This window comes from Diaphorina citri, unplaced genomic scaffold (assembly GCF_000475195.1).
Source record: "Diaphorina citri unplaced genomic scaffold, Diaci psyllid genome assembly version 1.1 scaffold143, whole genome shotgun sequence".
NCBI lineage: Eukaryota > Metazoa > Arthropoda > Insecta > Hemiptera > Psyllidae > Diaphorina > Diaphorina citri.
The window spans coordinates 53,080-77,729 of record NW_007377580.1 but is presented as its reverse complement, the minus strand read 5'-3'; the positions used below and the strand labels follow the sequence as shown (position 1 = coordinate 77,729).

At 34.5% G+C, this 24,650-nt stretch overlaps 6 protein-coding genes and 1 long non-coding RNA gene across 9 annotated transcripts; 2 read left to right on the top strand and 5 right to left on the bottom strand.

Moving 5' to 3' along the window:
• Positions 1–40: 40 nt before the first annotated feature.
• LOC103504977 lies at positions 41–1,150 on the bottom strand. Its single transcript, XM_026820395.1, has 2 exons — positions 705–1,150; positions 41–298 (listed from the first exon to the last, which is right to left on the bottom strand). Exons 1-2 carry the CDS (start codon positions 1,125–1,127, stop codon positions 89–91), a joined length of 633 nt encoding a protein of 210 aa, XP_026676196.1. The 5' UTR covers positions 1,128–1,150; the 3' UTR covers positions 41–88.
• Positions 1,151–1,272: 122 nt separating this feature from the next.
• LOC103504959 (26S proteasome non-ATPase regulatory subunit 11) lies at positions 1,273–6,993 on the bottom strand. Of its 2 annotated transcripts, XM_017449930.2 has the most exons (3): positions 6,038–6,993; positions 5,879–5,948; positions 1,273–2,545 (listed from the first exon to the last, which is right to left on the bottom strand). In XM_017449930.2, the coding sequence occupies exons 1-3, from the start codon at positions 6,863–6,865 to the stop codon at positions 2,202–2,204; spliced, it is 1,242 nt and encodes a 413-aa protein (XP_017305419.1). In that variant the 5' UTR covers positions 6,866–6,993; the 3' UTR covers positions 1,273–2,201. The 2 variants fall into 2 exon arrangements, with proteins under 2 accessions (XP_017305419.1, XP_008467486.1); XM_008469264.2 differs by lacking the exon at positions 5,879–5,948 and having other exon boundaries at positions 1,273–2,534; positions 5,957–6,992.
• Positions 3,286–4,793, bottom strand: LOC113465674 (protein dpy-30 homolog). The gene is made up of 2 exons (XM_026820396.1): positions 4,600–4,793; positions 3,286–4,189 (listed from the first exon to the last, which is right to left on the bottom strand). The coding sequence occupies exons 1-2, from the start codon at positions 4,776–4,778 to the stop codon at positions 4,078–4,080; spliced, it is 291 nt and encodes a 96-aa protein (XP_026676197.1). The 5' UTR covers positions 4,779–4,793; the 3' UTR covers positions 3,286–4,077.
• LOC103504958 (protein dpy-30 homolog) lies at positions 4,964–5,862 on the bottom strand. 2 transcript variants are annotated; one of them, XM_026820398.1, is made up of 3 exons: positions 5,702–5,862; positions 5,374–5,408; positions 4,964–5,156 (listed from the first exon to the last, which is right to left on the bottom strand). In XM_026820398.1, exons 1-3 carry the CDS (start codon positions 5,709–5,711, stop codon positions 5,001–5,003), a joined length of 201 nt encoding a protein of 66 aa, XP_026676199.1. In that variant the 5' UTR covers positions 5,712–5,862; the 3' UTR covers positions 4,964–5,000. The 2 variants fall into 2 exon arrangements, with proteins under 2 accessions (XP_026676199.1, XP_026676198.1); XM_026820397.1 differs by having other exon boundaries at positions 4,973–5,156; positions 5,374–5,411.
• Positions 6,994–8,477: 1,484 nt separating the features above from the next.
• On the bottom strand, positions 8,478–9,080 carry LOC113465673. The gene is made up of 2 exons (XR_003390301.1): positions 8,748–9,080; positions 8,478–8,612 (listed from the first exon to the last, which is right to left on the bottom strand). It is a non-coding gene; the product is annotated as an uncharacterized LOC113465673 (long non-coding RNA).
• Positions 9,081–9,807: 727 nt separating this feature from the next.
• On the top strand, positions 9,808–13,700 carry LOC103504976 (transformer-2 protein homolog beta-like). Its single transcript, XM_008469281.2, has 5 exons — positions 9,808–9,867; positions 10,207–10,310; positions 11,810–11,985; positions 12,770–13,100; positions 13,555–13,700. The coding sequence occupies exons 1-5, from the start codon at positions 9,808–9,810 to the stop codon at positions 13,610–13,612; spliced, it is 729 nt and encodes a 242-aa protein (XP_008467503.1). The 3' UTR covers positions 13,613–13,700.
• Positions 13,701–19,821: 6,121 nt separating this feature from the next.
• On the top strand, positions 19,822–24,309 carry LOC103504975. The gene is made up of 6 exons (XM_008469280.2): positions 19,822–19,882; positions 20,887–20,911; positions 21,297–21,388; positions 21,836–21,913; positions 23,364–23,456; positions 23,805–24,309. The coding sequence occupies exons 1-6, from the start codon at positions 19,822–19,824 to the stop codon at positions 24,077–24,079; spliced, it is 624 nt and encodes a 207-aa protein (XP_008467502.1). The 3' UTR covers positions 24,080–24,309.
• Positions 24,310–24,650: the final 341 nt, after the last annotated feature.

Below are 24,650 nucleotides of genomic sequence, written 5' to 3'. Positions count from 1 at the left end.
TAACACTATGGACATTAGGTCATTTGTGTCAAACACTTAAATGTTCATCACTAATGTTAGTCCACAATTTAATACAGCTAAATAAATTTTATGACTTGACTTGGATTAGAAAATAATAATAAATATTTACCTTTAAGCATTCTCCTGGTTTGAATTTCCTTAAGGAATCTGCAATTTGTTTTTTCTGTGCTTTCAATTCTGCCTCCTCTTTTTTTTTCTTTAAAACTTCTGCAGCTTTTTTCTGCTTCTCTTTTAGTTTGTCTTCTACCAGTTGTGTTTGTTTTGGTTCCTTTTTTCTCTAGATCAACAAAGAGTGAGAGAAACAGTACTTTATTATGACACAAGTTCCACAATATTGTCATTTAGGATCACCTTGTAATTCATATTCTAAAAACTACTTGACACAACAACAAGAGATGGCAATTGCCTATAAGTAAAAAAAGGAAAAGGAATTTTAATTGTGTTAAGCATAAATGCTTGTCACAAATGTTGTTCCCTGCTTAATGCACTATGCTAAATTTAATGGCTTGACTTGGACTCGAACCACCAACCTCCAGATCCAAAGTCCACCGCGCTAACCACTACACCACTGAGGTTGGTTTTAATTGCCTATAAGTAAGTAAGCCTATTCCATGTTATGAGCCTACACCTTCACAACCCACAAGGCCTTTTGAAAATCACCTTGGTTCTCTATTGTTTCTTACCTTACTAACAGGAGATGGTGATGACAAAATACTTGATAATGAATCATTAAGGTTGGGACTTTTTTCAGAAAGATTGGCACCTTTATCACATGACTTTAAATGCTTGGAAGAACATTTGGGTAACTCTTTTGCACACATTTTCCTCTTTGATCCATTATTTTTATCTTCTTTTACTTTATTTCTTTGAGATATTGAAAATTCTTCTAAGTTTGTAATGGATGTATTCTCTTTTGATTTTGATAGCTTTGGAATTTTATAATCTTTGCTTGAAGAGGAACAAGGCATTTTGATAGAGGAAAGATTATGACCATCATCTGAGTCACTATCACTACTAGACAATGTATGTACAGCACCAAATGTGGCTTTTGAAACACAACTGTTGGACTCATCCTCACTAGAGATTTCAATTATGTTACAAGACATGGTTAGGTATCCCAGTTTAAAGTACATTTTATTATTACAAAAAAAGAACAGAACAGAAAATGACAAAATATTAATTTTTATTGAGTAAAATGAAAAAGAAAAAAAATGTTAAATTATAACTAAATAAAGATTATTGTAATGACCATTTTCATTATTGAACATAGTTTTTATGCAGGGACTGAAGTTAGTTCCGAATTGATTTAGATCAGATAGTTCCTAGTGGCCTCAAGAGGACTTATTTGAACACATTTTTTTTTTTACATTCATATTCTTTTTTATTTGATGGTTCTTATTGTGGGATAACCTGAACTAATTGGCAACTGACCAACTGATGCTTTTTTTCTGGTGACAATTCAAGTCAAAAATTGTCAGTGGAAAATATTAATCAAGGTTCCTATGCAGATGAGGCAAGCTCAAATCATCTCAATTACTAGCCATAAAAATCTAATGTCATAATATAAAATAGGTACCTACATATTGTCTATCAAAAGCAGAGGTCAAAGTTACATACCTAATCAAGGGGATTCCCCCTTTTAGCCGTACAAAAATTACTCTCTTTTTTTTATGTAAAATGCTGTTCATACATGAGTGTGAGAGTAATTTCTACTGAAAACAATCCATTAAACTATGAACTACATTGTTTCAATGTAGATATTTTGAAACTAAGATTCCAAGACTTGATTCTTTTGGACATTTAGGACAGAAAAACAAAATCCAAAGGAATAAAGAAAAAAAATACAAGGTAAGTACATCATAATATGATTAAACATGGTTCTTTAAAAGATCACTAAATTATCAACCTCTTGTAACACAAATAATAAATTATGTTCACAGGAACTTTACATGGTTTTAAAAATAGAATCAGTCCCATTTATAGCAATGATTTTAACTACATATTGTACCTACACTGCAAACAACTTCAGGCTTGGGTATTCATTGTCATTATTTATCTTCCTACCAAGTACAGTTGTAAATATATTTTTGATATTTTGAGGAGAATAAATTAAAATAGAATATTTGTAGGTAGCTAAAAATATTTTGTACACAATTTTAAAACAATCAGTTTGGCTGCATCTATGTTAATTTCTTAGCCTTCTGGTACAGTGTGTCAATTACTTTACCCATGCTAGTGATAGTTTCTAAGGCTTTCTCATAGGTCTTATCTATTTCAGCTCCTTCAAACACAATTAGAACTTTTTCTCCTTGATCTAATATACCATGAAACTTTTTATCCAAAATCATTTGAGACAATTTCTTCTCTACAGCCAGTTCATCTAGCTTGATGGACTTGGCAATAAATCCAACCTCTACTCTGGAGTAAGGTTCTATAATTCTACAAAGATTCTGCTCTAGCATGTTGTCATATAGTGTTCCAATATGAGCTTTTACTATGGTATCATCTTCCAACTCTTTTTTATTACATTTACCTTTTTTTCTAGTTAAGCAAGGTCTTTTTACTGAATTGTTAGTTGTACGTATTATTTATTAACCCATCAAATATATGAGACCTTGTTTAGACTGCTGGGGTAATGGGACTTTTCAGTCCTATTTGGGCAGGATAAACAAGGTATATTCTATGTAATGTTATTTGAAATTCAGATTTAATATACTTTTGTGACATTACCAAGCATTTTTTAGGCCTCAAGTGGCCTGTGGTAGGGACAATGGTTTAGGAAATAGGTAATAATAGTGATAAAAATGAATGTAATTTTGGATCCACTTTTTATGTAACTTACCTTATTGTAATAAGTCTTCATTCTTGAATTTCAGACTCCCAATATCATCAGTTTTTCCCCCCTAAGCCCAACCCTAGTTTCCCTATGCACAAAGCCAAATCAGGGGGGTACCTCCACTTTGAGAGCATGAGTTTTCACTGACTTGTTTTTAAATATTATTTTCAGCATTAACCAAAATGGTTAGAAAAGGTTTATGTCCAAGACTCTGATCTAAATCAATTCAGAATCAACTTCAGTCCCTGCATAAAAACTATGTTCAATAATGAAAATGGTCATTACAATAATCTTTATTTAGTTATAATTTAACATTTTTTTTCTTTTTCATTTTACTCAATAAAAATTAATATTTTGTCATTTTCTGTTCTGTTCTTTTTTTGTAATAATAAAATGTACTTTATTATTTTAGGAAAACAATAATTATTCCTGTGCTGAATTATTATTTTTTTTAGGGGGAAAATGTGAACAGTCTATCCTGTGACACATTTAAAAAGACTAGTAAATAAAAATATGATTAGTCAACTAAACTGAACACAAACATGATTTTTTTCCTGTACAGTGAGGTAGGTATCATGCCTGTCTCATGGATACAGAAAGTAAGGGAGTAAAATGGGGACAAAGGTAAAAACCAAATGTTTCTAGCACTTCTAGATGTGGGATGGAATCAGAATGAGTGAGCCTGGGCCAGCCAGTTTCCCAAGGGAATGTATACCTGACTCACAAAGGGGTTTCATGGGGTCTTGACCAAGGCAGATGGCATGGTGGTCAAAACTTCCTTGGTAGGTATACATATAAATTTTGTAGTCTTGGTCTTCTTCTTAGATATAATATAACAAAAAATAATCCATTTCATTTTGAAATAAAGTAAAATTATATCACCATGTTTGATGGCCACTTTGTATTTGCTGCAAAAAAAAATCCTCCTTTGGTCTTAATACTTCATCCTGTCATATAACATGGCCTTAAATCTTTAAAACTTGAGTCTTTTAAGGATTGAGAGGGGGAAGAACTTCTTTTGTCCACTATTGACATCCCCTTCCAGAGACAAAAAAGTATATCTGTTGACTTTAAATTAAATACATAATAAGGGGGAAAAAATCTGGTCATCCTAAACTATACATAAAATACAAGTGTTGGTAAATCAGTAAACCAAGAAAAACTGTAGTCAATTAAAAATAAATAAATGCAATAAAACAATACAATGTAAATTTCAGAACTTAGGAAGTACTTTGAGATTGTGATGAACTGCTGGTGCTAGAGGAAGAAGTTTCATACTGGGACTTGTTTTTCATAAGGTAACTAGCAACAAATGTGATTGGATCTGGAGGTCTGGAACAAAAAACAGGTTTAGTTATCCATAATCAAACTTGGATTTTTTTTTTTTTATTTATTTATTTTTATTTTCTTTTTGTAACTCAAGCAATTAGAGGTAGATACTGGTATTTATAACTTGACCAAATAACTTGCCACACCTTTTTCCTAGTTGCCCAGGTAACTAGCAACAAATGTGATTGGATCTGGAGGTCTGGAACAAAAAACAGGTTTAGTTATCCATAATCAAACTTGGATTTTTTTTTTATTTATTTTCATTTTCTTTTTGTAACTCAAGCAATTAGAGGTAGATACTGGTATTTATAACTTGAACAAATAACTTGCCACACCTTTTTCCTAGTTGCCCATTTTTCCCCCTTTTTGATCCCATTAAATGTCTTTTTCAAGAAGGAAAAGCCTGTTTTCACCTTTCTTTTGTTAGTTGGGTCAAGGCAGCTAGCAAGATTGGTACCACAGTTTGGTCAAGATATTGTCTGGTGGGTAAGGCATGTAAATCTAGTCTGGGTTTCTTCAATCCTGGTCCATCTCCTTCTTTGGAATCAGAAGATTTTATAACTTTCTGAAATACAGAGAAAAATACAAGCATTAGAAAATCTAGTATGATCTAATTTAAAAGATTTAATGTCATCCTAAACAATGATAATGTAGGCAAATGGATGTTGTATTTGGCTGATTAGAATTTGATTTATTTAGTTTCCCCCCCTGAAGTTAATGTGAATGTAGGTAATGTATCTACCTACTTTAAGGGTTATTTTTTCCCCCTTTTTGATCCCATTAAATGTCTTTTTCAAGAAGGAAAAGCCTGTTTTCACCTTTCTTTTGTTAGTTGGGTCAAGGCAGCTAGCAAGATTGGTACCACAGTTTGGTCAAGATATTGTCTGGTGGGTAAGGCATGTAAATCTAGTCTGGGTTTCTTCAATCCTGGTCCATCTCCTTCTTTGGAATCAGAAGATTTTATAACTTTCTGAAATACAGAGAAAAATACAAGCATTAGAAAATCTAGTATGATCTAATTTAAAAGATTTAATGTCATCCTAAACAATGATAATGTAGGCAAATGGATGTTGTATTTGGCTGATTAGAATTTGATTTATTTAGTTCCCCTCTGAAATTAGTGTGAATGTAGGTAATCTACCTACCTACTATAAGGGTTATGAACTATGATGGTTTAGTCTACTCACCAAAACTTCTGCTGTTCCTGTGTTGTTTGTATTATCTTCTGAAACAAAGCAAGAATTTTATCAATAAAATTTGAGATAGTTGTTTTCCCTGGCTTGGGGACATTGAACAGAAAGCTGACTTTGTCTAGCAATGGGACTATAAACAGGGAGAACAGCTAACCCTAACCAATCTAGCTAGCTAGCTAAGAGTTCTCTCTTCTTTTAAAGAACAAGCACAAGTCTTCATGATGGTTAACTGCAGTTCAGCACCAGCCAGTTCAACATGGCTAGATAGGCTGAATACACCATTTGGAAGCAAATTTTCATTTTATGTAGATAGGTAACTTACCAATAGGCATATTGCTTTCTTAGGATATAACTGTGCAGTGTGGTACCAAAGCTGAAAATTTATTATGTTGTCTTGTCAGTATAGATATGGAAAGATCGTAAAAATTAAGATCTGAGCTTTGTTGAAGTTTGAAAAAGTTAATGTTCAAGTTGGGTTTGATTAGGAGCTCTTTTTTATATTTCTTCAAACATTGTTGGAAGTCTGCTAAGGATCTCTTGTGGCTTGCTTGGGCAACTTCTTTCATAGCCTCAATATCTCTTTTTTATATTTCTTCAAACATTGTTGGAAGTCTGCTAAGGATCTCTTGTGGCTTGCTTGGGCAACTTCTTTCATAGCCTCAATATTCTTCCCAGTATATTTTAACATTAATTTACCACTCAAGATTTGGTTCACATCTTCAGGGGTGTTCAGCATGATTTTTGAGAGCAACATATATTTCAGTGACATCATTGCATGATTGTGATCCACAGTGCTGAAGCCTTCAAATGCTTCATAAAAATATGAAAATGCTGTTTTGAAATCCTGTTCATCAGCTGCATGTAGAATTCCTGATTGTAGATCAAGTGCAGCCTGCATCTTGGGTGGACAGTAAATAGAATTGGCAGTTGTGCGGGCAGAAGTAAGAGATGCTCTTGATGTTGATAAGTTGCTAAGGGCATGATAAGTTTTACTCTCAAGCAGCAATACTTCAACCAACAAATTTTTATCATCCAATTTCTTTAGTTCTTTCAGTAAACTAGAGCTCAATTTAAGAGCTTCGGTGTATTCTCCAGTATCAAAATACAGGGCTATCAACCTTGCTTCCAAGGATTGTCTGAGAAAAGTTCTTCGTTCCTCCTTTGCCCATTCAATACATTCCTTACACAAGGCAACTTCCATTCCAGTCCTTGTTTCAAGGTCTAGGAAGAAGTCGACCAAGGATCGAACGAGCTTGGCTGCTTTAGCTTTGCTGATCTGACTAAGGAAAGGTCTCGTCTTCTTAATGAGCTCAGCCAGCTCAATGGCCTTACCTTCCTGCTTGTATTTCTCTCCAAGCTGGAGAATGTTCTGCTCCTTGGCTTTGACTTCTTCATCATGGTTTTCTTCTTCATATCCGGTTTTATAACTATTGCCAGTTATACTTATCTGCGATGCACTTCTCTCGAACATCATTGCACCAGCCATTTCACTTATTACACAGTGTAATGAATGAATTATGAATAAAATGGGGAAAAATGATAATCACGAACGAAATAAAGAAATCCTATCAAAATCGCACGGTCATTCAGTTTCTAGGAAGCTAAAAAAATATCAACAACAAAAATACAGCACAAAAAACAGCAGTGTGACCAACTGTTTTTTTTTTTTTTACTTTCTATTATTTTTTTATGTAGGTAAGGTATAAGCTATTGGTCAAAATGAAATTAAAGTTGCAAATCCTTTCCTTATAGAAGAATTTCCTTTATAAATTTAATCATCTCCACTGTTAATCTAGATCAGTTCAGTGATTTAAAAAAATGCTTTGTTTAAATAAAGAAAAGTCTTTCAGTTGGTTGTTGGTTGCCATGAAATTACGTGGAATGCAAATGGAGAGGACAGAGAAAAGGGGAAAAAGTGAAGCCTATTTTTGAATGGCGTAAAAACTTATACAGGGTGATGTTGGTATTTCCGGCCTCCTACCTCGGGAGGTCATCATCATCAAGAGTACATAATGTTCGGCATATTTTTGTTTTGAAGTTTTGATTGTTTTCTTTTCATATTTCATTTCAAATTTAAAATATTTTCAGAAGAAGGCTTTTTGGAATTCTGTGTGTACGAACACTACCAAGGCAGCCAGCACGTTATTACTAGCATTATCATAATCATATCGTTTATTGCTTTCAGTGATTACTATGACAACGGGTATCGTGGAGGCGGCAGTCACTACCGACGATCTCCCTCTCCCTACTACAGCAAGAGAAGAGACTACAGATCTCGTTCCCGCTCCTACTCACCTACTAACACAGGAAATTCCATAATCTATTCTCCAAAAATTAATGTATTAATTAAATTAAATAAACCTTATAATGAAAAAAAGAAAAAAACCGTCACTGACGAATCTGACCGTCCCGTCCCAAAAAAAGGCAAGGCACTCAGAGAGCCCAGAGAGGTGCGTGACATGTAGTCCTGTCACGCACCTCACTCTCGGCATTTAACGCGCACACGCAGTCACGCACATTCGGCATTCCGCACATTTCATTTTCAGCGTTTCTCATTGGTCGGCGCCATTTCTATTTTTAAATTTTGCTTTTGCATTTGCTTTCCGATTCCGATTTCGGCATTTTATTTAACGCGCACACGCAGTCACGCACATTCGGCATTCGGCACATTTCATTTTCAGCGTTTCTCATTGGTCGGCGCCATTTCTATTTTAAATTTTGCTTTTGCTTTCCGATTCCGATTTCGGCATTTTGACATTTTGGTGATTTTGGTCATCACAATCTCAAAGTACTTCCTAAGTTCTGAAATTTACATTGTATTGTTTTATTGCATTTATTTATTTTTAATTGACTACAGTTTTCTTGGTTTACTGATTTACCAACACCTGTATTTTATGTATAGTTAGGATGACCAGATTTTATTTTCCCCTTATTATGTATTTAATTTAAAGTCAACAGATATACTTTTTTGTCTCTGGAAGGGGATGTCAATAGTGGACAAAAGAAGTTCTTCCCCCTCTTAATCCTTAAAAGACTCAAGTTTTAAAGATTTAAGGCCATGTTATATGACAGGATGAAGTATTAAGACCAAAGGAGGATTTTTTTTTGCAGCAAATACAAAGTGGCCATCAAACATGGTGATATAATTTTACTTTATTTCAAAATGAAATGGATTATTTTTTGTTATATTATATCTAAGAAGAAGACCAAGACTACAAAATTTATATGTATACCTACCAAGGAAGTTTTGACCACCATGCCATCTGCCTTGGTCAAGACCCCATTACTTTATTTCAAAATGAAATGGATTATTTTTTGTTATATTATATCTAAGAAGAAGACCAAGACTACAAAATTTATATGTATACCTACTAAGGAAGTTTTGACCACCATGCCATCTGCCTTGGTCAAGACCCCAAGAAACCCCTTTGTGAGTCAGGTATACATTCCCTTGGGAAACTGGCTGGCCCAGGCTCACTCATTCTGATTCCATCCCACATCTAGAAGTGCTAGAAACATTTGGTTTTTACCTTTGTCCCCATTTTACTCCCTTACTTTCTGTATCCATGAGACAGGCATGATACCTACCTCACTGTACAGGAAAAAAATCATGTTTGTGTTCAGTTTAGTTGACTAATCATATTTTTATTTACTAGTCTTTTTAAATGTGTCACAGGATAGACTGTTCACATTTTCCCCCTAAAAAAGTTGACTAATCATATTTTTATTTACTAGTCTTTTTAAATGTGTCACAGGATAGACTGTTCACATTTTCCCCCTAAAAAAAATAATAATAATTCAGCACAGGAATAATTATTGTTTTCCTAAAATAATAAAGTACATTTTATTATTACAAAAAAAGAACAGAACAGAAAATGACAAAATATTAATTTTTATTGAGTAAAATGAAAAAGGGACTGGGGGACGTTAAACAGGGAGTAGACCAGCTTAGTCTGGCTGGGGGACTGCCGGGAGTATACGAGCCTTTGCTATTGCTAAAGAAATAGCAAAGGTTGAGTGCAAAGGGCATCCACTCTTAAAATTGTAGCCTAAACCAAATGTCAGTCCAAAGCAATCACCCCAATTAGGGCTCATGGAAAATACTGACCCCATCTGTACACAGGAAAAGGCAAAAAAGATGAAAAAGTCAATAGGGATGAATCTAAGCGCATTGCCTCAACGGGGACCATTGACCCTCGATGAAACCATTGACTGCAGTCATGGGTTCAATTCCCAGATGGGGTGGATTTCAGAAGTTCCAGTTTCACTTAAATGCTCAAACTAAAAAAAATCTAGTGAAACTGAAACTTTTCTGTTGATTTTAGTTAAATCTATCACAACTGCTAATTTCAAGGCCATCTAGGGCCCATTATTATTATTTTATGTAGGTATTGAAAAAAAAAATACATATGTAGGTAATTAAATTAAATGTGGACCATTTTTCTGAAGGTCCTGGGCCTGTGTGGCCTGTCAGAACCTGACGGTAAGGTAAGGTGGATCAAATACTTTTGTGTTCATTTTTATCCCATCTTGGACCCCATTTTAGGTTCCAGTGTGGTACTTGTGCAGAAGTCACGTCAGTGGAAGATTGCTACCAAAGGAACCGGCACAAACAAGCAGTGACCAGTGTTATTATAGGGTTAGGTCAAATGCAGAAAGGAGTTTTCACAATTAGAGCAGTGATTAGTGTTATTGTAGGGTTAGGTTAAATACAAAAAGGAGCTTTCTTTTCCACTGTCGTGGCTTCTGCATAATTACCTAAAGTGTCAATGAATTGAAGAGATGTAAATAAAATGTCTTTAATAAAATCTTGCTTCTTTTGTTTAGTTATCTCCTGCTAGGAGTGGATCGGCGGGAAGCATTGATGACAAAAAGTATAGAAAATCTATAACTCGAAGCAGATCTGGCAGTCCACACAGGAGAAGCAAGAGGTAAGAGCTTCATTACTACCTATCATCACCTGTTGTATTTTATTTTATTGTCATTCTCTATTACCACCTATTAATTTACATTAGCCAGCCTAGTTAGCTTAGTTGGTAGTGCGTCTGCCTTGTAAGTGCTAGGCTGCGGGTTTGATTCCCACCCGGGGTGGATTTTATCCTGATGGGATAATGTTCGTTCTCGGAACGGCTGGCTTTCTCCTATCCTGTCTTCCTTCTCCCTTCTATTTCGGGACGATAAGACCAAAGCCGTTACAGTTCCCTCTGTCAAACCTCTTAAAAAATAATAATAATATCCTGATGGGATAATGTTCGTTCTCGGAACGGCTGGCTTTCTCCTATCCTGTCTTCCTTCTCCCTTCTATTTCGGGACAATAAGACCAAAGCCGTTACAGTTCCCTCTGTCAAACCTCTTAAAAAATAATAATAATAATTTACATTTACCTTTTTTTTCTAGTTAAGCAAGGTCTTTTTACTGAATTGTTAGTTGTACGTATTATTTATTAACCCATCAAATATATGAGACCTTGTTTAGACTGCTGGGGTAATGGGACTTTTCAGTCCTATTTGGGCAGGATAAACAAGGTATATTCTATGTAATGTTATTTGAAATTCAGATTTAATATACTTTTGTGACATTACCAAGCATTTTTTAGGCCTCAAGTGGCCTGTGGTAGGGACAATGGTTTAGGAAATAGGTAATAATAGTGATAAAAATGAATGTAATTTTGGATCCACTTTTTATGTAACTTACCTTATTGTAATAAGTCTTCATTCTTGAATTTCAGACTCCCAATATCATCAGTTTTTCCCCCCTAAGCCCAACCCTAGTTTCCCTGTGCACAAAGCCAAATCAGGGGGGTACCTCCACTTTGAAAGCATGAGTTTTCACTGACTTGTTTTTAAATATTATTTTCAGCATTAACCAAAATGGTTAGAAAAGGTTTATGTTCAAGAGACTTTGAGAGCATGAGTTTTCACTGACTTGTTTTTAAATATTATTTTCAGCATTAACCAAAATGGTTAGAAAAGGTTTATGTCCAAGAGCTTCAAATAAAATTGTATTGATATGAAGTACAACAGTATTATAAAATAGATCCCATGCCATCATCTTTAATTTCTTAGCTCTTTACTCAATATGAAAATTGCATCTAAATTACTTACCTACCTACATTAGATTATCTTAATGAAGTTTTTATGTTACAGAGCTCAACAATTGAGGGTCTATGCTACATAATTTTCTTCCTTCTACAACCTCTAGATTCTAGATCTTAAGACATACTATTATGTATTTTATGTATACCAGTGAAATGATTCATCAAATGTAACAACTTTTCATTTTTGATACCTATCAGATAAGTGTTAACTAAGGTTTTTGAAAGCCAAAAGTTTCAATCTGTGAACATGATCCTTTTCTGCAATTAATAATTGAATTGCTCACTTCACACTCAGAAAAGTCTCATACAAGGAAAACTGTTGTCCTGTGCTAGGTACCGTCGCTCTGTCTCATTCTCCCCCTCTCCCCATAGGTCTCGTTCTCGTTCATACTCACCAAGAGGTAGGAGAGGGGGTTATCGGAGCCGATCCAGAAGTCCTGGTTACAGGAAACGAAGCAGTAGTTACAGAAGTGGAGGAGGAAGCAGAGGCGACAGCTATGGTGGAAGAGGTAAGATTATAATAGCAGTAGTTACAGAAGTGGAGGAGGAAGCAGAGGCGACAGCTATGGTGGAAGAGGTAAGATTATAATTGCAGTAGTTACAGAAGTGGAGGAGGAAGCAGAGGCGACAGCTATGGTGGAAGAGGTAAGATTATAATTATGTGTCTATTTTTCCCTCTGTCATCCTACTTAAGATAATGTCTAAGAAACCCCTTATACATACCCATTTGCATTGTGTGAGGGCTCTCTCATCCTACTTAAGATAATGTCTAAGAAACCCCTTATACATACCCATTTGCATTGTGTGAGGGATTTAATTAGATGTTTCAAAATCAAATACAAAACACTTTTTTTGAATAATCAATGTTTGAACTCACAGTATACAAGACATTTCGAAAAAGTCTCAAAATATTCAAATGGGCATTTTTTATTAATCTGTTACATACTTTTCTAAAATGTCTTGTGTAGTTAATACAAATTATTTATTTAGAAAAATCTCTGATATAAATATCCACAGGAAAGCTCTCTCATCCTACTTAAGATAATGTCTAAGAAACCCCTTATACATACCCATTTGCATTGTGTGAGGGATTTAATTAGATGTTTCAAACCAAATACAAAACACTTTTTTTGAATAATCAAATCAAACTCACAGTATACAAGACATTTCGAAAAAGTCTCAGAATATTCAAATGGGCATTTTTTATTAATCTGTTACATACTTTTCTAAAATGTCTTGTGTAGTCAATACAAATTATGTATTTAGAGAAATCTCTGATATAAATATCCACAGGAAAAAAACAGTTTGCAGACGGGCGAGAAAACCCACAGCCCAGTCGCTGTCTGGGAGTGTTTGGCCTCAGTATTTACACCACAGAGCAACAAATCAACCACATTTTCTCCAAGTACGGCCCTGTTGAGCGAGTAGAGGTGGTGATTGATGCAAAGACCGGCAGATCCCGTGGGTTCTGCTTTGTGTACTTTGAGTCTCGTGATGATGCTGCAGCAGCCAAGGACGCTTGTACTGGCATGGAAATTGATGGAAGACAGATCCGAGTGGACTTCTCAGTGACTCAGCGCGCTCACACACCTACCCCTGGCATCTATATGGGACGACCTACCTAGTAAGTTGCCCTATACTTTAAAGAGGACGTACATGGAGGAATTGGTACTTGGTTAGAATCTTGCTTTGATTTTCTTTCCACTTTTTGATATCAGCTGCTCAAGTCAACAATAGGGGGGAAATGGCCTAATGGTCAAAAATTCCAACACTTGTAACAACAACTAAGTGAACAACTCAACAATACCCAGTCGGAATTGGGGAGCTTACTGAGTGAGAAGCATGCCATTAAAGGGGGGAAAATTTGAAGAAGTATGTACAAACAAATATTTAATGTTAACTTGTAACAACAACTAAGTGAACAACTCAACAATACCCAGTCGGAATTGGGGAGCTTACTGAGTGAGAAGCATGCCATTAAAGGGGGAAAATTTGAAGAAGTATGTACAAACAAATATTTAATGTTGTTGGAACTTACATATTATGTACTCAGTATTGCTTTTTGTTTATTTTTTCAGTCGGAGAAATAGCTACCGTGGTGGGGGTGGGCGCAGTTACAATGACAGAGATGAGTAAGTCTTAGTCTTAGCTACACCTAGTAATTTATTAATAAAGTGTCACAAGCACATTGTTATCAAAATCCCATATTATATTGAGAAAAAAATTCCATACCTTGGTGGGATTGAACCGCCACCCTCGCGTTTACCAGGCGAGTGTCTTAACCATTAAGGTGCACACACACTGCTCCGGCACGGGAGGGAACGATTTTTTTTTATATATATATATCGCTGGCGTACATTTTATATAGGAGCGTTCAAATATCGAGAACGATGCCGGAGAAAAAAAATACCAGCATTAAATAAAAAAATTTGATGTTATGCCGTTCGGCATAAATTTCTTACTCGGTCCTTTTTCCATTTATTTTATTTTTATGTCTAGAGACTTTGATTTGTTATTTTTGGTAGATGTTAGAAGACGCCCCATGAGAAAAGAGATATTTGAACTTTTATTTTAATCAGTTTCGCAAAATTTACGGTTTTTCAGTGTATTACAAAACCACTTAACACCAATAAAAACTTTTATTTCCATTAGCGGTTTTGTCATACACCCCTGTTTTATATCTCATCATTTGTTAATTTGTGCGAGGAACAATGTTTCCCTGTTCCTTTTATAATTCATTTTCAAACACTTGTTACTCATTATCGTACATCGCTCAGTCAAATCAAAGGCAGTAGTCTCAATAAATAATGTTCACATTGCTTAAAAAAACACATTGCTTAAAAAAAAAAAAAATACGATGAATCTCATATACAGAGGTTACAACTTACAACGCAAGACTAACAAATCATATCTCAAGCCTTACTTAATGTAACAGCAGCCTTGGAATTATTGGGTGTTTTGCTTTCTTTCTGTACCTATGAGTAACGTGTTAAGACCATCTACTATTACCTAAAAAATTATAATCATGCATTTTTAAATAATAATTAAAGTTTAAATTTTTAGTAAAAAAATGTCAAACATCTAATGCACTTTTTTTTCTTTTGTTTTGTATTGTTTTCTAAAGGTAAGAAAGGATGAAGAGAGAACAAAAAAAGTAGAATAAAAAAGAAAAATATAAGAAACTCCCGCCCTCCTGCGAAGAAGATAGCGTGGATTCGGGTTTATTGAAGAAACCATCAATTCTTCTATTTTGAAATCTCATCCATGAAGCCCTCAAGCTTTTTTTCTAAACCTAATAAGAACTCGGAACACAAGGTCTTCTAGTCTTCCTTTATTGGAGAAGAAACGTTTTCACATCTAAAGAAATTTGAAAACAAGAAGAAGCTGGGAAATAAAACCACGCTGCAACATGAAGCCCTCAAGCTTTTTTTCTAAACCTAATAAGAACTCGGAACACAAGGTCTTCTAGTCTTCCTTTATTGGAGAAGAAACGTTTTCGCATCTAAAGAAATTTGAAAACAAAAAGAAGAAGCTGGGAAATAAAACCACGCTGCAACTAAGTGTGACACATTTAAATACAAAATGAATAGCGTAAATAAGTGAGCTGATTTCATGGGAGGAATATTTTATATTCTTGTATTTCTGACAGAAAAACTCGTTTTATAGTTAACGGTTTCGGGTAAAGTTGCGGACGCAGAAACTTCATGAATAGCGTAAATAAGTGAGCTGATTTCATGGGAGGAATATTTTATATTCTTGTATTTCTGACAGAAAAACTCGTTTTATAGTTAAAGGTTTCGGGTAAAGTTGCGGACGTAGAAACTTAGATAAAATTCCATACCTCGGCTGGGATCGAACCCACGCCCTCCTGATTACCAGGCAAGCGTCTTGACCACTACGCCACCGAGGCAGGTCAATAGGGATGAATCTAAGCGCATTGCCTCAGAATTTGAATAACTTTAGCTCTCAACATTAGTCATATTTTCCTTTTCAGGTGGTAATGGTCGTATTTCCCTTTTGCAATTTTCTGGTGGGAAATACCTACTCACCTCGTAAGTAAATTTGAATAACTTTAGCTCTCAACATTAGTCATATTTTCCTTTTCAGGTGGTAATGGTCGTATTTCCCCTTTGCAATTTTCTGGTGGCATGGAAAATACTGACCCCATCTGTACACAGGAAAAGGCAAAAAAGATGAAAAAGTCAATAGGGATGAATCTAAGCGCATTGCCTCAATGGGGACCATTGACCCTCGATGAAACCATTGACTGCAGTCATGGGTTCAATTCCCAGATGGGGTGGATTTCAGGTAAAGTTCCAGTTTCACTTAAATGCTCAAACTAAAAAAAAAATATTCTTAAGTAATTATTATATATTATTTGTATTCTGACATTATACTATGCATAATTTTGTTCTGTGTACAATAAAATAAATAAATAATTTGAATAACTTTAGCTCTCAACATTAGTCATATTTTCCTTTTCAGGTGGTAATGGTCGTATTTCCCTTTTGCAATTTTCTGGTGGAAAATAGTAAAATGGTACAATGCTAGGCAATGTTCCATTTTGAGATATCACAAAATTTGGTCATCTTCATTATTCAAACACATTGGCCATTCATTAACTTCTTGCTCTATTCTTAAGTAATTATTATATATTATTTGTATTCTGACATTATACTATGCATAATTTTGTTCTGTGTACAATAAAATAAATAAAAAATAAATTTCCCTATTTTCCACTACTACCACCTGTAAATTGGGAAAAGAAAACATGACTGGTTTTCACTCCTAGTACAGTCCACTCTCGATAGCTGTAAGTAAAGAGCAACTATTTAGGGCCGAATGCACAGTCGTACCCTAATGATGAGGGACTCCTTTAAGTGCTTTCCTAAAATTCATATGTATAGTGGATCCTAAACTCCTCCTAGTTACGAAAGCACAATGTGTATTTCCGACTTTCTTTAACATTTCAATTTCAATACACTGACGTGCAGAAAATTTGGAACAGATTGACTTTGAAATGGCTGTAAGAGTATTCAATTAAATTAAAACTGTCCTAATTTTTTTGCATTCGAGTGTATATTATATCCATAGCAACTAAGAATCAATCGAAACTGGTCGACAGCCAATGAACGCGATTAGTATCCAAATGGAAGAGAAGAAAATATAGAAATTATTTTTTCATTTCTGAGCTGTCAACGTAAATCAGACCAAGTGGTAATTTTAATTTTCCTCGTATTTTTTCTTAATTAATTAGTAACAGAAACAGAGTTGTTAGTAACAGAAAAAAATAATACTATATTACTTTTATTTCGCTTTCTGTTGCTTTCTTTATTTTGCCATTTATGCCGTTCTACTCTTTCTCACTATTTTGAGATAACACACCATACCAATTTGGGGGTACTGTTAGTCCAGTGGTAACGCGATTTCTTGCCATTTAGAAGGTCCGGGTTCAATGCCCACCATCAAAAAAAAAAAAATGCATGCGTAGTTCGATTTTGCAAATATTCCACACACCAAAAAGCTATCCCTCTCCCTCCTTCCATATAATGTAAGAGCTTTAACATTTCTCCAGAGTGAAGAATTTGGCAAGAATATACCGAAATTCAATTGAAAATTAAAGTATGAATAATTTAGACGCATAACATTACGTGGAACAACATACTAGATAACTGAAGAGATGTTGGGTTTTTCTCTGCTAATTTCCCGGTAAAATGAAATTCATGTTTAACTTCTGACATTTATGCGTCATTTCTGTTTCCTATACTTTCAGGTAGCCGAAGTCATAGACACAGAAAATGATTCCTCTTGTGGTCATTTGTAAATCTCCCCGCCGTTATACAACATGACTGTTCCCTGTACCACACTAGTGATTCTAGCTTATTACTTGGCAAATGTGGTGCTCTATGGTTTTCAATTATCACTCTGCCGTGGTGATAAAAAGTCTTCTGATCTCCTTATTCAATATTTGTGATAGATAATGCAGACCATCATCATCCTATGCATCTGTGATATTTTCTTGTTCAGTTACTTTTTTTTCATTGACAATATAAGCCAATATTTTACGTTTTGGACAAAGATTGTTTATTTTTCAACATTTGATCAATCTGCATACAAAAGAAAGGAAATTTAGACCATCATCATCCTATGCATCTGTGATATTTTCTTGTTCAGTTACTTTTTTTTCATTGACAATATAAGCCAATATTTTACGTTTTGGGCAAAGATTGTTTATTTTTCAACATTTTGATCAATCTGCATACAAAAGAAGGGAAATTTATAGACGCCATTAGTATTAAAGGAGAAGAAAATATACAACATAGGAAAATGGATACCTGAAGGAAATAGGAAATCTTAAGGAAAAAGGAAACCTTCATCATTTAGGAACGACTATGCATTCGGCCCTTGGACTTAATTAAAATGTTCGATACTACTATTATTTCTTATAATTACTCGGTAGGTATCATGCGTTTTTTTTTCATATTCCTAATTTTATATTACTTAAATTTACAAAATGTACCTATTTATTTTAATACTCGCTAAAATCAGTGAAGAAAAGAAAAATCAAGAAGGCATTGATATGAAGAACGAATGGAACTAAACGAAAATCCATACTTCAAGACTGATATACTCGGGAACATTAAGAAGAACATTTTTACTACACCTAGAAGACCCCAATATATTTTCTTCAAGATCATTTTCAAATTAAAATTACGTGTGAATCGAGCTCTCAATTCAAAAATTGGAAACCCAGAAGAATTTCCTTGGAAGTTCAAATTTGTTCACATTATACAAGAAGATACCGAACTACATCAGGGATTTATTTTAAAACAATTGGAAACCCAGAAGAATTTCCTTGGAAGTTCAAATTTGTTCACATTATACAAGAAGATACCGAACTACATCAGGGATTTATTTTAAACAGCTTTTTTTAGTGCAAAATACTCGGCTCGGAAAATTTTATATTCTTTTTTGATGTTTCAAAAGCAAGCGTTAGGTTCAAACTTACATGAAGATAAATTTTACAAGCCTTAAATAAATGAAACAGAAGAAATATCAAACTACTTACATGAAGAATTTTTAAAAGATCTTGGAACCATCTTGAAGATATACTGAGGTCCGAAGTAATAAGCAACACTAAACAAGATACTGTGAGAAGTTCCTATTGTTAGAAGAAAGAAGCGAACTATTCGATGAAATCATCAAGAATCTTATATGCTAATTAGTTATTTCATGACTTTCAAAAACATTGGAAGAAGCATAAAAAAAAAATCGGAAGAACGAAGTAATAAGCAACACTAAACAAGATACTGTGAGAAGTTCCTATTGTTAGAAGAAAGAAGCGAACTATTCGATGAAATCATCAAGAATCTTATATGCTAATTAGTTATTTCATGACTTTCAAAAACATTGGAAGAAGCATAAAAAAAAAAAAAAATCGGAAGAAGCCCGAAGTAATAAGCAACACTAAACAAGATACTGTGAGAAGTTCCTATTGTTAGAAGAAAGAAGCGAACTATTCGATGAAATCATCAAGACATATCTTATATGCTAATTAGTTATTTCATGACTTTCAAAAACATTGGAAGAAGCATAAAAAAAATCGGAAGAAGCCGCTTTGACAAGAATAAAGAATGTGTTAGCAAATTTGAAGCTCTTGAAGATTTCTTTGAAATATCTTGAACTTTGGTCAGTACTTTAACGTATCGTCTCAAGACTTGATGAAGAAGTGTAGAAGATGTGATTAATGTTTTTACTTTATGTTGTGTTCTACTGGAACCAGCGTTGATTCCTGTGTTGTTATTGATTCCTATGTCACAGGTCATTACTAATCTCAACCCATGGCCCACCCCTGCGCTTCATACCATCAGCTGTAGACTAATACAACCGTGTTGGGGGTTTAAGTTTCATTTGTGTGTTTGTTACTATTTTAAGTTTTCACAACACTCAATATCATCATTTTGGCACGATTGTCTCGCCTCGTAGTGAGATGTAAAACGAGGACAAATGTTATTTTGTAAAAATATTTTCTATGATCTGTTTGTTTGTTACTATTTTAAGTTTTCACAACACTCAATATCATTATTTTGGCACGATTGTCTCGCCTCGTAGTGAGATGTAAAACGAGGATAAATGTTATTTTGTAAAAATATTTTCTATGCAGTATGCTCTGTGTTTGTAACTATTTTAAGTTTTCACAACACTCAATATCATTATTTTGGCACGATTGTCTCGCCTCGTAGTGAGATGTAAAACGAGGACAAATGTTATTTTGTAAAAATATTTTCTATGCTCTGTTTTTTTTTGTGAAAAATGTAGAATCATCAATCAAGTGAATCTGTTAGATGATAGATGACAGTAAATCTGATCTGGTTTCAAAATATTTGATGATCGGCAATAACTCTGGTTGGTGTGAACTGAAAACTGTCAATAAGTTGATTCTCTTTTATTTATATTTCAAAATAAATGGGAGAGATCATATTTTCTTGTTCAGTTACTTTTTTTTCATTGACAATATAAGCCAATATTTTACGTTTTGGACAAAGATTGTTTATTTTTCAACATTATTTGATCAATCTGCATACAAAAGAAGGGAAATTTATTAATTTATCCATCTGTCTATCCAAGGGCCAGATTTAAAGTAATCAGCCAATCAGAATGCAGCATTTTTGATCAAAATTTAAAATGCTACATACTAATTGGTTCATTAACTTTAATCATTGATTATCTCAAATTGTGGTTATAAGAGATCTGGAAACAAAAGAGGGTAAAACACTTGTCCTCGTTTCGGATTCTGGCCCACACCTATCCACTTACATATTATGTATAAAAGCCTTCTCCAGTATATTCATAAAACACTTGTCCTCGTTTCGGATTCTGGCCCACACCTATCCACTTACATATTATGTATAAAAGCCTTCTCCAGTATATATTCGTATTAAATTAACTGACGAGGAAAACAGAGTTCATAAAACTAGACATCAGAAAACTAAAATGGTGTAAGCAAAGTTGCAGACCTCACACTAACAGGAAAATTGAATCAGTAACTTATTATGTTCGGCATATTTTTGTTTTGAAGTTTTGATTGTTTTCTTTTCATATTTCATTTCAAATTTAAAATATTTTCAGAAGAAGGCTTTTTGAATAGAAAAAAATAAAAAATCATTCCGTCCCGTCCTACAAAACCACTTAACACCAATAAAAACTTTTATTTCCATTAGCGGTTTTGTCATACACCCCTGTTTTATATCTCATCATTTGTTTGGATATAACGTGCAGTAAGTGATCTAGCCTCTTAATACCCAAAGTCTCCTCATGAGAACATTTTATAGACCCATAATTATTTTGTTTGATTTAAATTTTTATTATTACTAACGAAGGTTCTATCGTCCCAAATTCGAAGGGAAAAGGAGGACAGGATGGATATAACGTGCAGTAAGTGATCTAGCCTCTTAATACCCAAAGTCTCCTCATGAGAACATTTTATAGACCCATAATTATTTTGTTTATTTTGTTTGATTTAAATTTTTATTATTACTAACGAAGGTTCTATCGTCCCAAATTCGAAGGGAAAAGGAGGACAGGGTAGGGGAAAAGCCAGCCGTTCCGAGAACGAACCCAATCTGTTTAGAATATGGTGGGAATCGAAACCGCGACCTAGCGCTACCTTCCAAGCTAATTAGGCTGGTTTTGAAGACTTGGTAAGTGAAATTAAGAGCAAATGAGGACATGGTACCCTACCGAGTCTTAAATGTATCAGAACTAATCCAGTGTATATCAATCGCGTGTTTTTGACTTTATCCCATCTTGTGGTTTTCAGACTTCAGAAGTGGACTATTGAGAAGTTCGTGGTAAACAGAGTGACTGTTCCCGGTACCAACCACACTGGATATGAGACATTCATTTATGAAAGTAAGTTTGGTCACGAATAGATGCCTACTATTCCACTTAATAAATCGCAAAAAGAAAGAATGGGAGGAGAAGAAAGCAAGAAAAAACCGAAGAATCCAGCCAAAATAAATCAACTTTTTTTATTGAATCAGGCTAGTTTTAGAAAGTTAATTGGGGATATGAGACATTCATTTATGAAAGTAAGTTTGGTCACGAATAGATGCCTACTATTCCACTTAATAAATCGCAAAAAGAAAGAATGGTAGGAGAAGAAAGCAAGAAAAAAACCGAAGAATCCAGCCAAAATAAATCAACTTTTTTTTTTATTGAATCAGGCTAGTTTTAGAAAGTTAATATAAAAAAAAGAGAGAGAATGAGCAGAAACGAATTAAAATTGGAGATAACACGGTTTTTTAATTTCCAAAAATTAAAAATATTGGTAAAAATAATCTATATTATAATTTTCAGGCGTGACAGTGGAAGATGGTGCAATATTCGAGGGAGGAAAACCAGTGGCGTGTACCAAGGAAATCACCATAAACCCAAGTAAGCTGAATTCTGTCTTTAGTTAAATCTAAGAAAGGTCAATTCTAAAGGAATCTACATAAATCAATCGTTCCCAGGGAGAAGGTCCTATATTAGGAGTAAATATGACATAGGCCCTTCTTCCTGGAAACGATTCATAGTTGTTATTCAGATAGGTATTTTATAAATAATTCAAAAGAAACAGTTTAGGCAGCCGAGTTAGCTTGAAAGGTAGCGCGCCTGTCCTGTAAGCGCTAGTTCCCGGGTTCGATTCCCGCCCGGAGATTTAGACTTATAACAGTTTTCATGTGGAGGAGTTAGTTTGCTTGTTTCTTCCTAAACAGAAACTTCTTAACCAATGATACAATTGAACTACTCAATCAGGGGTTTCCAAATTCTCTTTGTATTTGTACACTTTCCGCATATGACTGTAGGGAAGTTTGGTAAGCCGTATGACGCGGATAGGTGTTTGTTTTCTAAAGGGCAGAATTAAATTACGAACCAGCCGACTACCTATTCTGTCCTATACAGTCCACATATCTCTCGGCCTTTCCCTTAAAGGCTATACCTTAGAAAAACAAACAGTCCTTAAAATTCATCTGTTGTTATAGATTAACTTGTTCTTCCTAAATAACTTTCGAACAGATTGTCCAATTTTGACGAAATTTGATAACTGATAACCATGGTCATAAATACCCTAACCCATTCTGTGTCATTTGTGCGTATTTTGGCAAACGTACATAAATTGCCCAACTTATCCTATGCCATTTGTGCGAATTCTGGCAAACATGTTCATAAATACCCCAATTTATTCTATATCATTTGTGCGAATTTTGGCAAATATGTTCATAAATACCCCAATTTATTCTATATCATTTGTGCGAATTTTCCTATACAGTCCACATATCTCTCGGCCTTTCCCTTAAAGGCTATACCTTAGAAAAACAAACAGTCCTTAAAATTCAGAATTCTGGCAAACATGTTCATAAATACCCCAATTTATTCTATATCATTTGTGCGAATTTTGGCAAATATGTTCATAAATACCCCAATTTATTCTATATCATTTGTGCATACGAACCAGCCGACTACCTATTCTGTCCTATACAGTCCACATATCTCTCGGCCTTTCCCTTAAAGGCTATACCTTAGAAAAACAAACTGTCCTTAAAATTCATCTTCTGTTGTTATGGATTAACTTGTAGGACAAGAACTATTAAATCTTACTGAAGTTTTATATTTAAATGTGTCACACCATTAGAACGCACTGTAGAGTAGAACAAAATCTTTCTCCAATCAGCATTTCACCCAGAATCAGGGAAGCGTGGATATCAGAGGAAGAGTTTTAGGATGATAACACAACTCAAAGGTAAAATAATACTATATTACTTTTATTTCGCATTTGTGCGAATTTTGGCAAACATGTTCATAAATACCCCAACTTATCCTAAATCATTTGTGCGAATTTCAGTGTTGAGAAGAATACGTTGGGTTCTGCTGGATACTGATCAGAACCAGAGCTACAGATTGGTTATGTCGTGTGAAAATATGGACGGATTCCTTTGTAAGTAGTGTGCTTAAAAATGCAACCTTTTCTTCTATTGCATACGTTGGTATCTGTACAAAGGTTTAAAGGCTAGAAAAATATGAAGCTTGCTCTTTGTTTTGGATTTCGTAGTTCGAGTCGTCCATGTCAAGTTTTATTAAGTTATAAAGTTTATCAAGGTGTAAAAAAAAAGAAAAAACTGGGAAACGATATATTTTGTGAAAATAATTCAAATAAATAATATGCTTACTTACTCCATAATCTTCACAGACCACGAGGGGCCTTGGCTTCCCACGCCTATTTTGAACACGGTAAAAATCTTTTCCCTCTTTACAAATAAGCACTACCTATTGTTTGTGTTTTCAGACAATGGCTACCCACAGATCCAGCTGCTCGTGAAACGGTCTGCCATTGACAAATTCAAGGCGTCCAAATGCAAAGAACTCGCCATCTACGAGAAACTATCCGAAGTTCTTGCCAAGCAGAGCATTAACATCGACAGTGTTGAGTGGCAAATAATTCAGCAAAATAGAACTTGCCCTAACGAGGTGGTATTCAACAGCATCAAGTGGGAGACCTGCAAGTGTCAAATATCTGGAACTCCAGCCTCCTTCAAGTCTGCTGTACGCGGATACTACTAGACAACTAGACCATCGCAGAAGCTAAAAGACAACACAAAATTATTCTTGTAAAAGAGAATACAAAATTATTCTTTTAGACCAATCATATTATATGTTTTATCGTTCGATCACTCTCAAGACTCTTGGTATTTATTTACACTCTAAGCAGCAAGGCCATGTGTGAAGACTCTTGAGATCTTGAACTAGAGTTGAAGGGCCTTACCGAAAAATTGTATCTAATTTATTTCAAAGAAAAATTGTTGAGAAGGATATTTTTGTCTTGAAGAAGGAGAAGACTTACTGATCTAGGCCAAATGAAACGGCTATCAATGTCAATTTTACTATAGAGCTATGCTTAGATACAATGAAATATACGAGCTTTTACAGTTCTTAATACAAATGTATGTATCCATTTTCCTCAAATGTTTCACAGCCTTTATAGTATTTACTAGTTTCCAGATGAAAGACTTGTACTTTGTACATCTACATCCCCAGACAATCTAGACTAAATGATGTGACGAGATTTTTTGGCTCAAAGCAGGAGGTGGTACCTTTTTTCGGGGGGATAATTTCATTAGTTTTTTTTTCTTTA

Excerpts from the sequence above, each read along its gene's own strand:
- LOC103504977 (XM_026820395.1), bottom strand. The coding sequence starts at position 1,127 with ATGTCTTGTAACATAATTGAAATCTCTAGTGAGGATGAGTCCAACAGT. Across the intron at positions 299-704 it reads CACCATCTCCTGTTAGTAAG|AGAAAAAAGGAACCAAAACA; the intron begins GTAAGAAACAAT and ends TTGTTGATCTAG.
- LOC113465674 (XM_026820396.1), bottom strand. The coding sequence starts at position 4,778 with ATGCTTGTATTTTTCTCTGTATTTCAGAAAGTTATAAAATCTTCTGAT. Across the intron at positions 4,190-4,599 it reads ACCCAACTAACAAAAGAAAG|ACCTCCAGATCCAATCACAT; the intron begins GTGAAAACAGGC and ends TTTTTGTTCCAG.
- LOC103504958 (XM_026820397.1), bottom strand. Across the intron at positions 5,157-5,373 it reads CAGGAACAGCAGAAGTTTTG|AAAGTTATAAAATCTTCTGA; the intron begins GTGAGTAGACTA and ends TCTGTATTTCAG.
- LOC103504959 (XM_017449930.2), bottom strand. The coding sequence starts at position 6,865 with ATGGCTGGTGCAATGATGTTCGAGAGAAGTGCATCGCAGATAAGTATA. Across the intron at positions 5,949-6,037 it reads ATACTGGGAAGAATATTGAG|GCTATGAAAGAAGTTGCCCA; the intron begins GCTATGAAAGAA and ends AGAGATATTGAG. Across the intron at positions 2,546-5,878 it reads CCAACAATGTTTGAAGAAAT|ATAAAAAAGAGTTGGAAGAT; the intron begins ATAAAAAAGAGC and ends AAGGTAAATGTA.
- LOC103504976 (XM_008469281.2), top strand. The coding sequence starts at position 9,808 with ATGTGGACCATTTTTCTGAAGGTCCTGGGCCTGTGTGGCCTGTCAGAA. Across the intron at positions 11,986-12,769 it reads CGACAGCTATGGTGGAAGAG|GAAAAAAACAGTTTGCAGAC; the intron begins GTAAGATTATAA and ends AAATATCCACAG. Across the intron at positions 13,101-13,554 it reads TATATGGGACGACCTACCTA|TCGGAGAAATAGCTACCGTG; the intron begins GTAAGTTGCCCT and ends TTATTTTTTCAG.
- LOC103504975 (XM_008469280.2), top strand. The coding sequence starts at position 19,822 with ATGATAGATGACAGTAAATCTGATCTGGTTTCAAAATATTTGATGATC. Across the intron at positions 19,883-20,886 it reads GATGATCGGCAATAACTCTG|GAGGACAGGATGGATATAAC; the intron begins GTTGGTGTGAAC and ends CGAAGGGAAAAG. Across the intron at positions 21,389-21,835 it reads TGAGACATTCATTTATGAAA|GCGTGACAGTGGAAGATGGT; the intron begins GTAAGTTTGGTC and ends TATAATTTTCAG.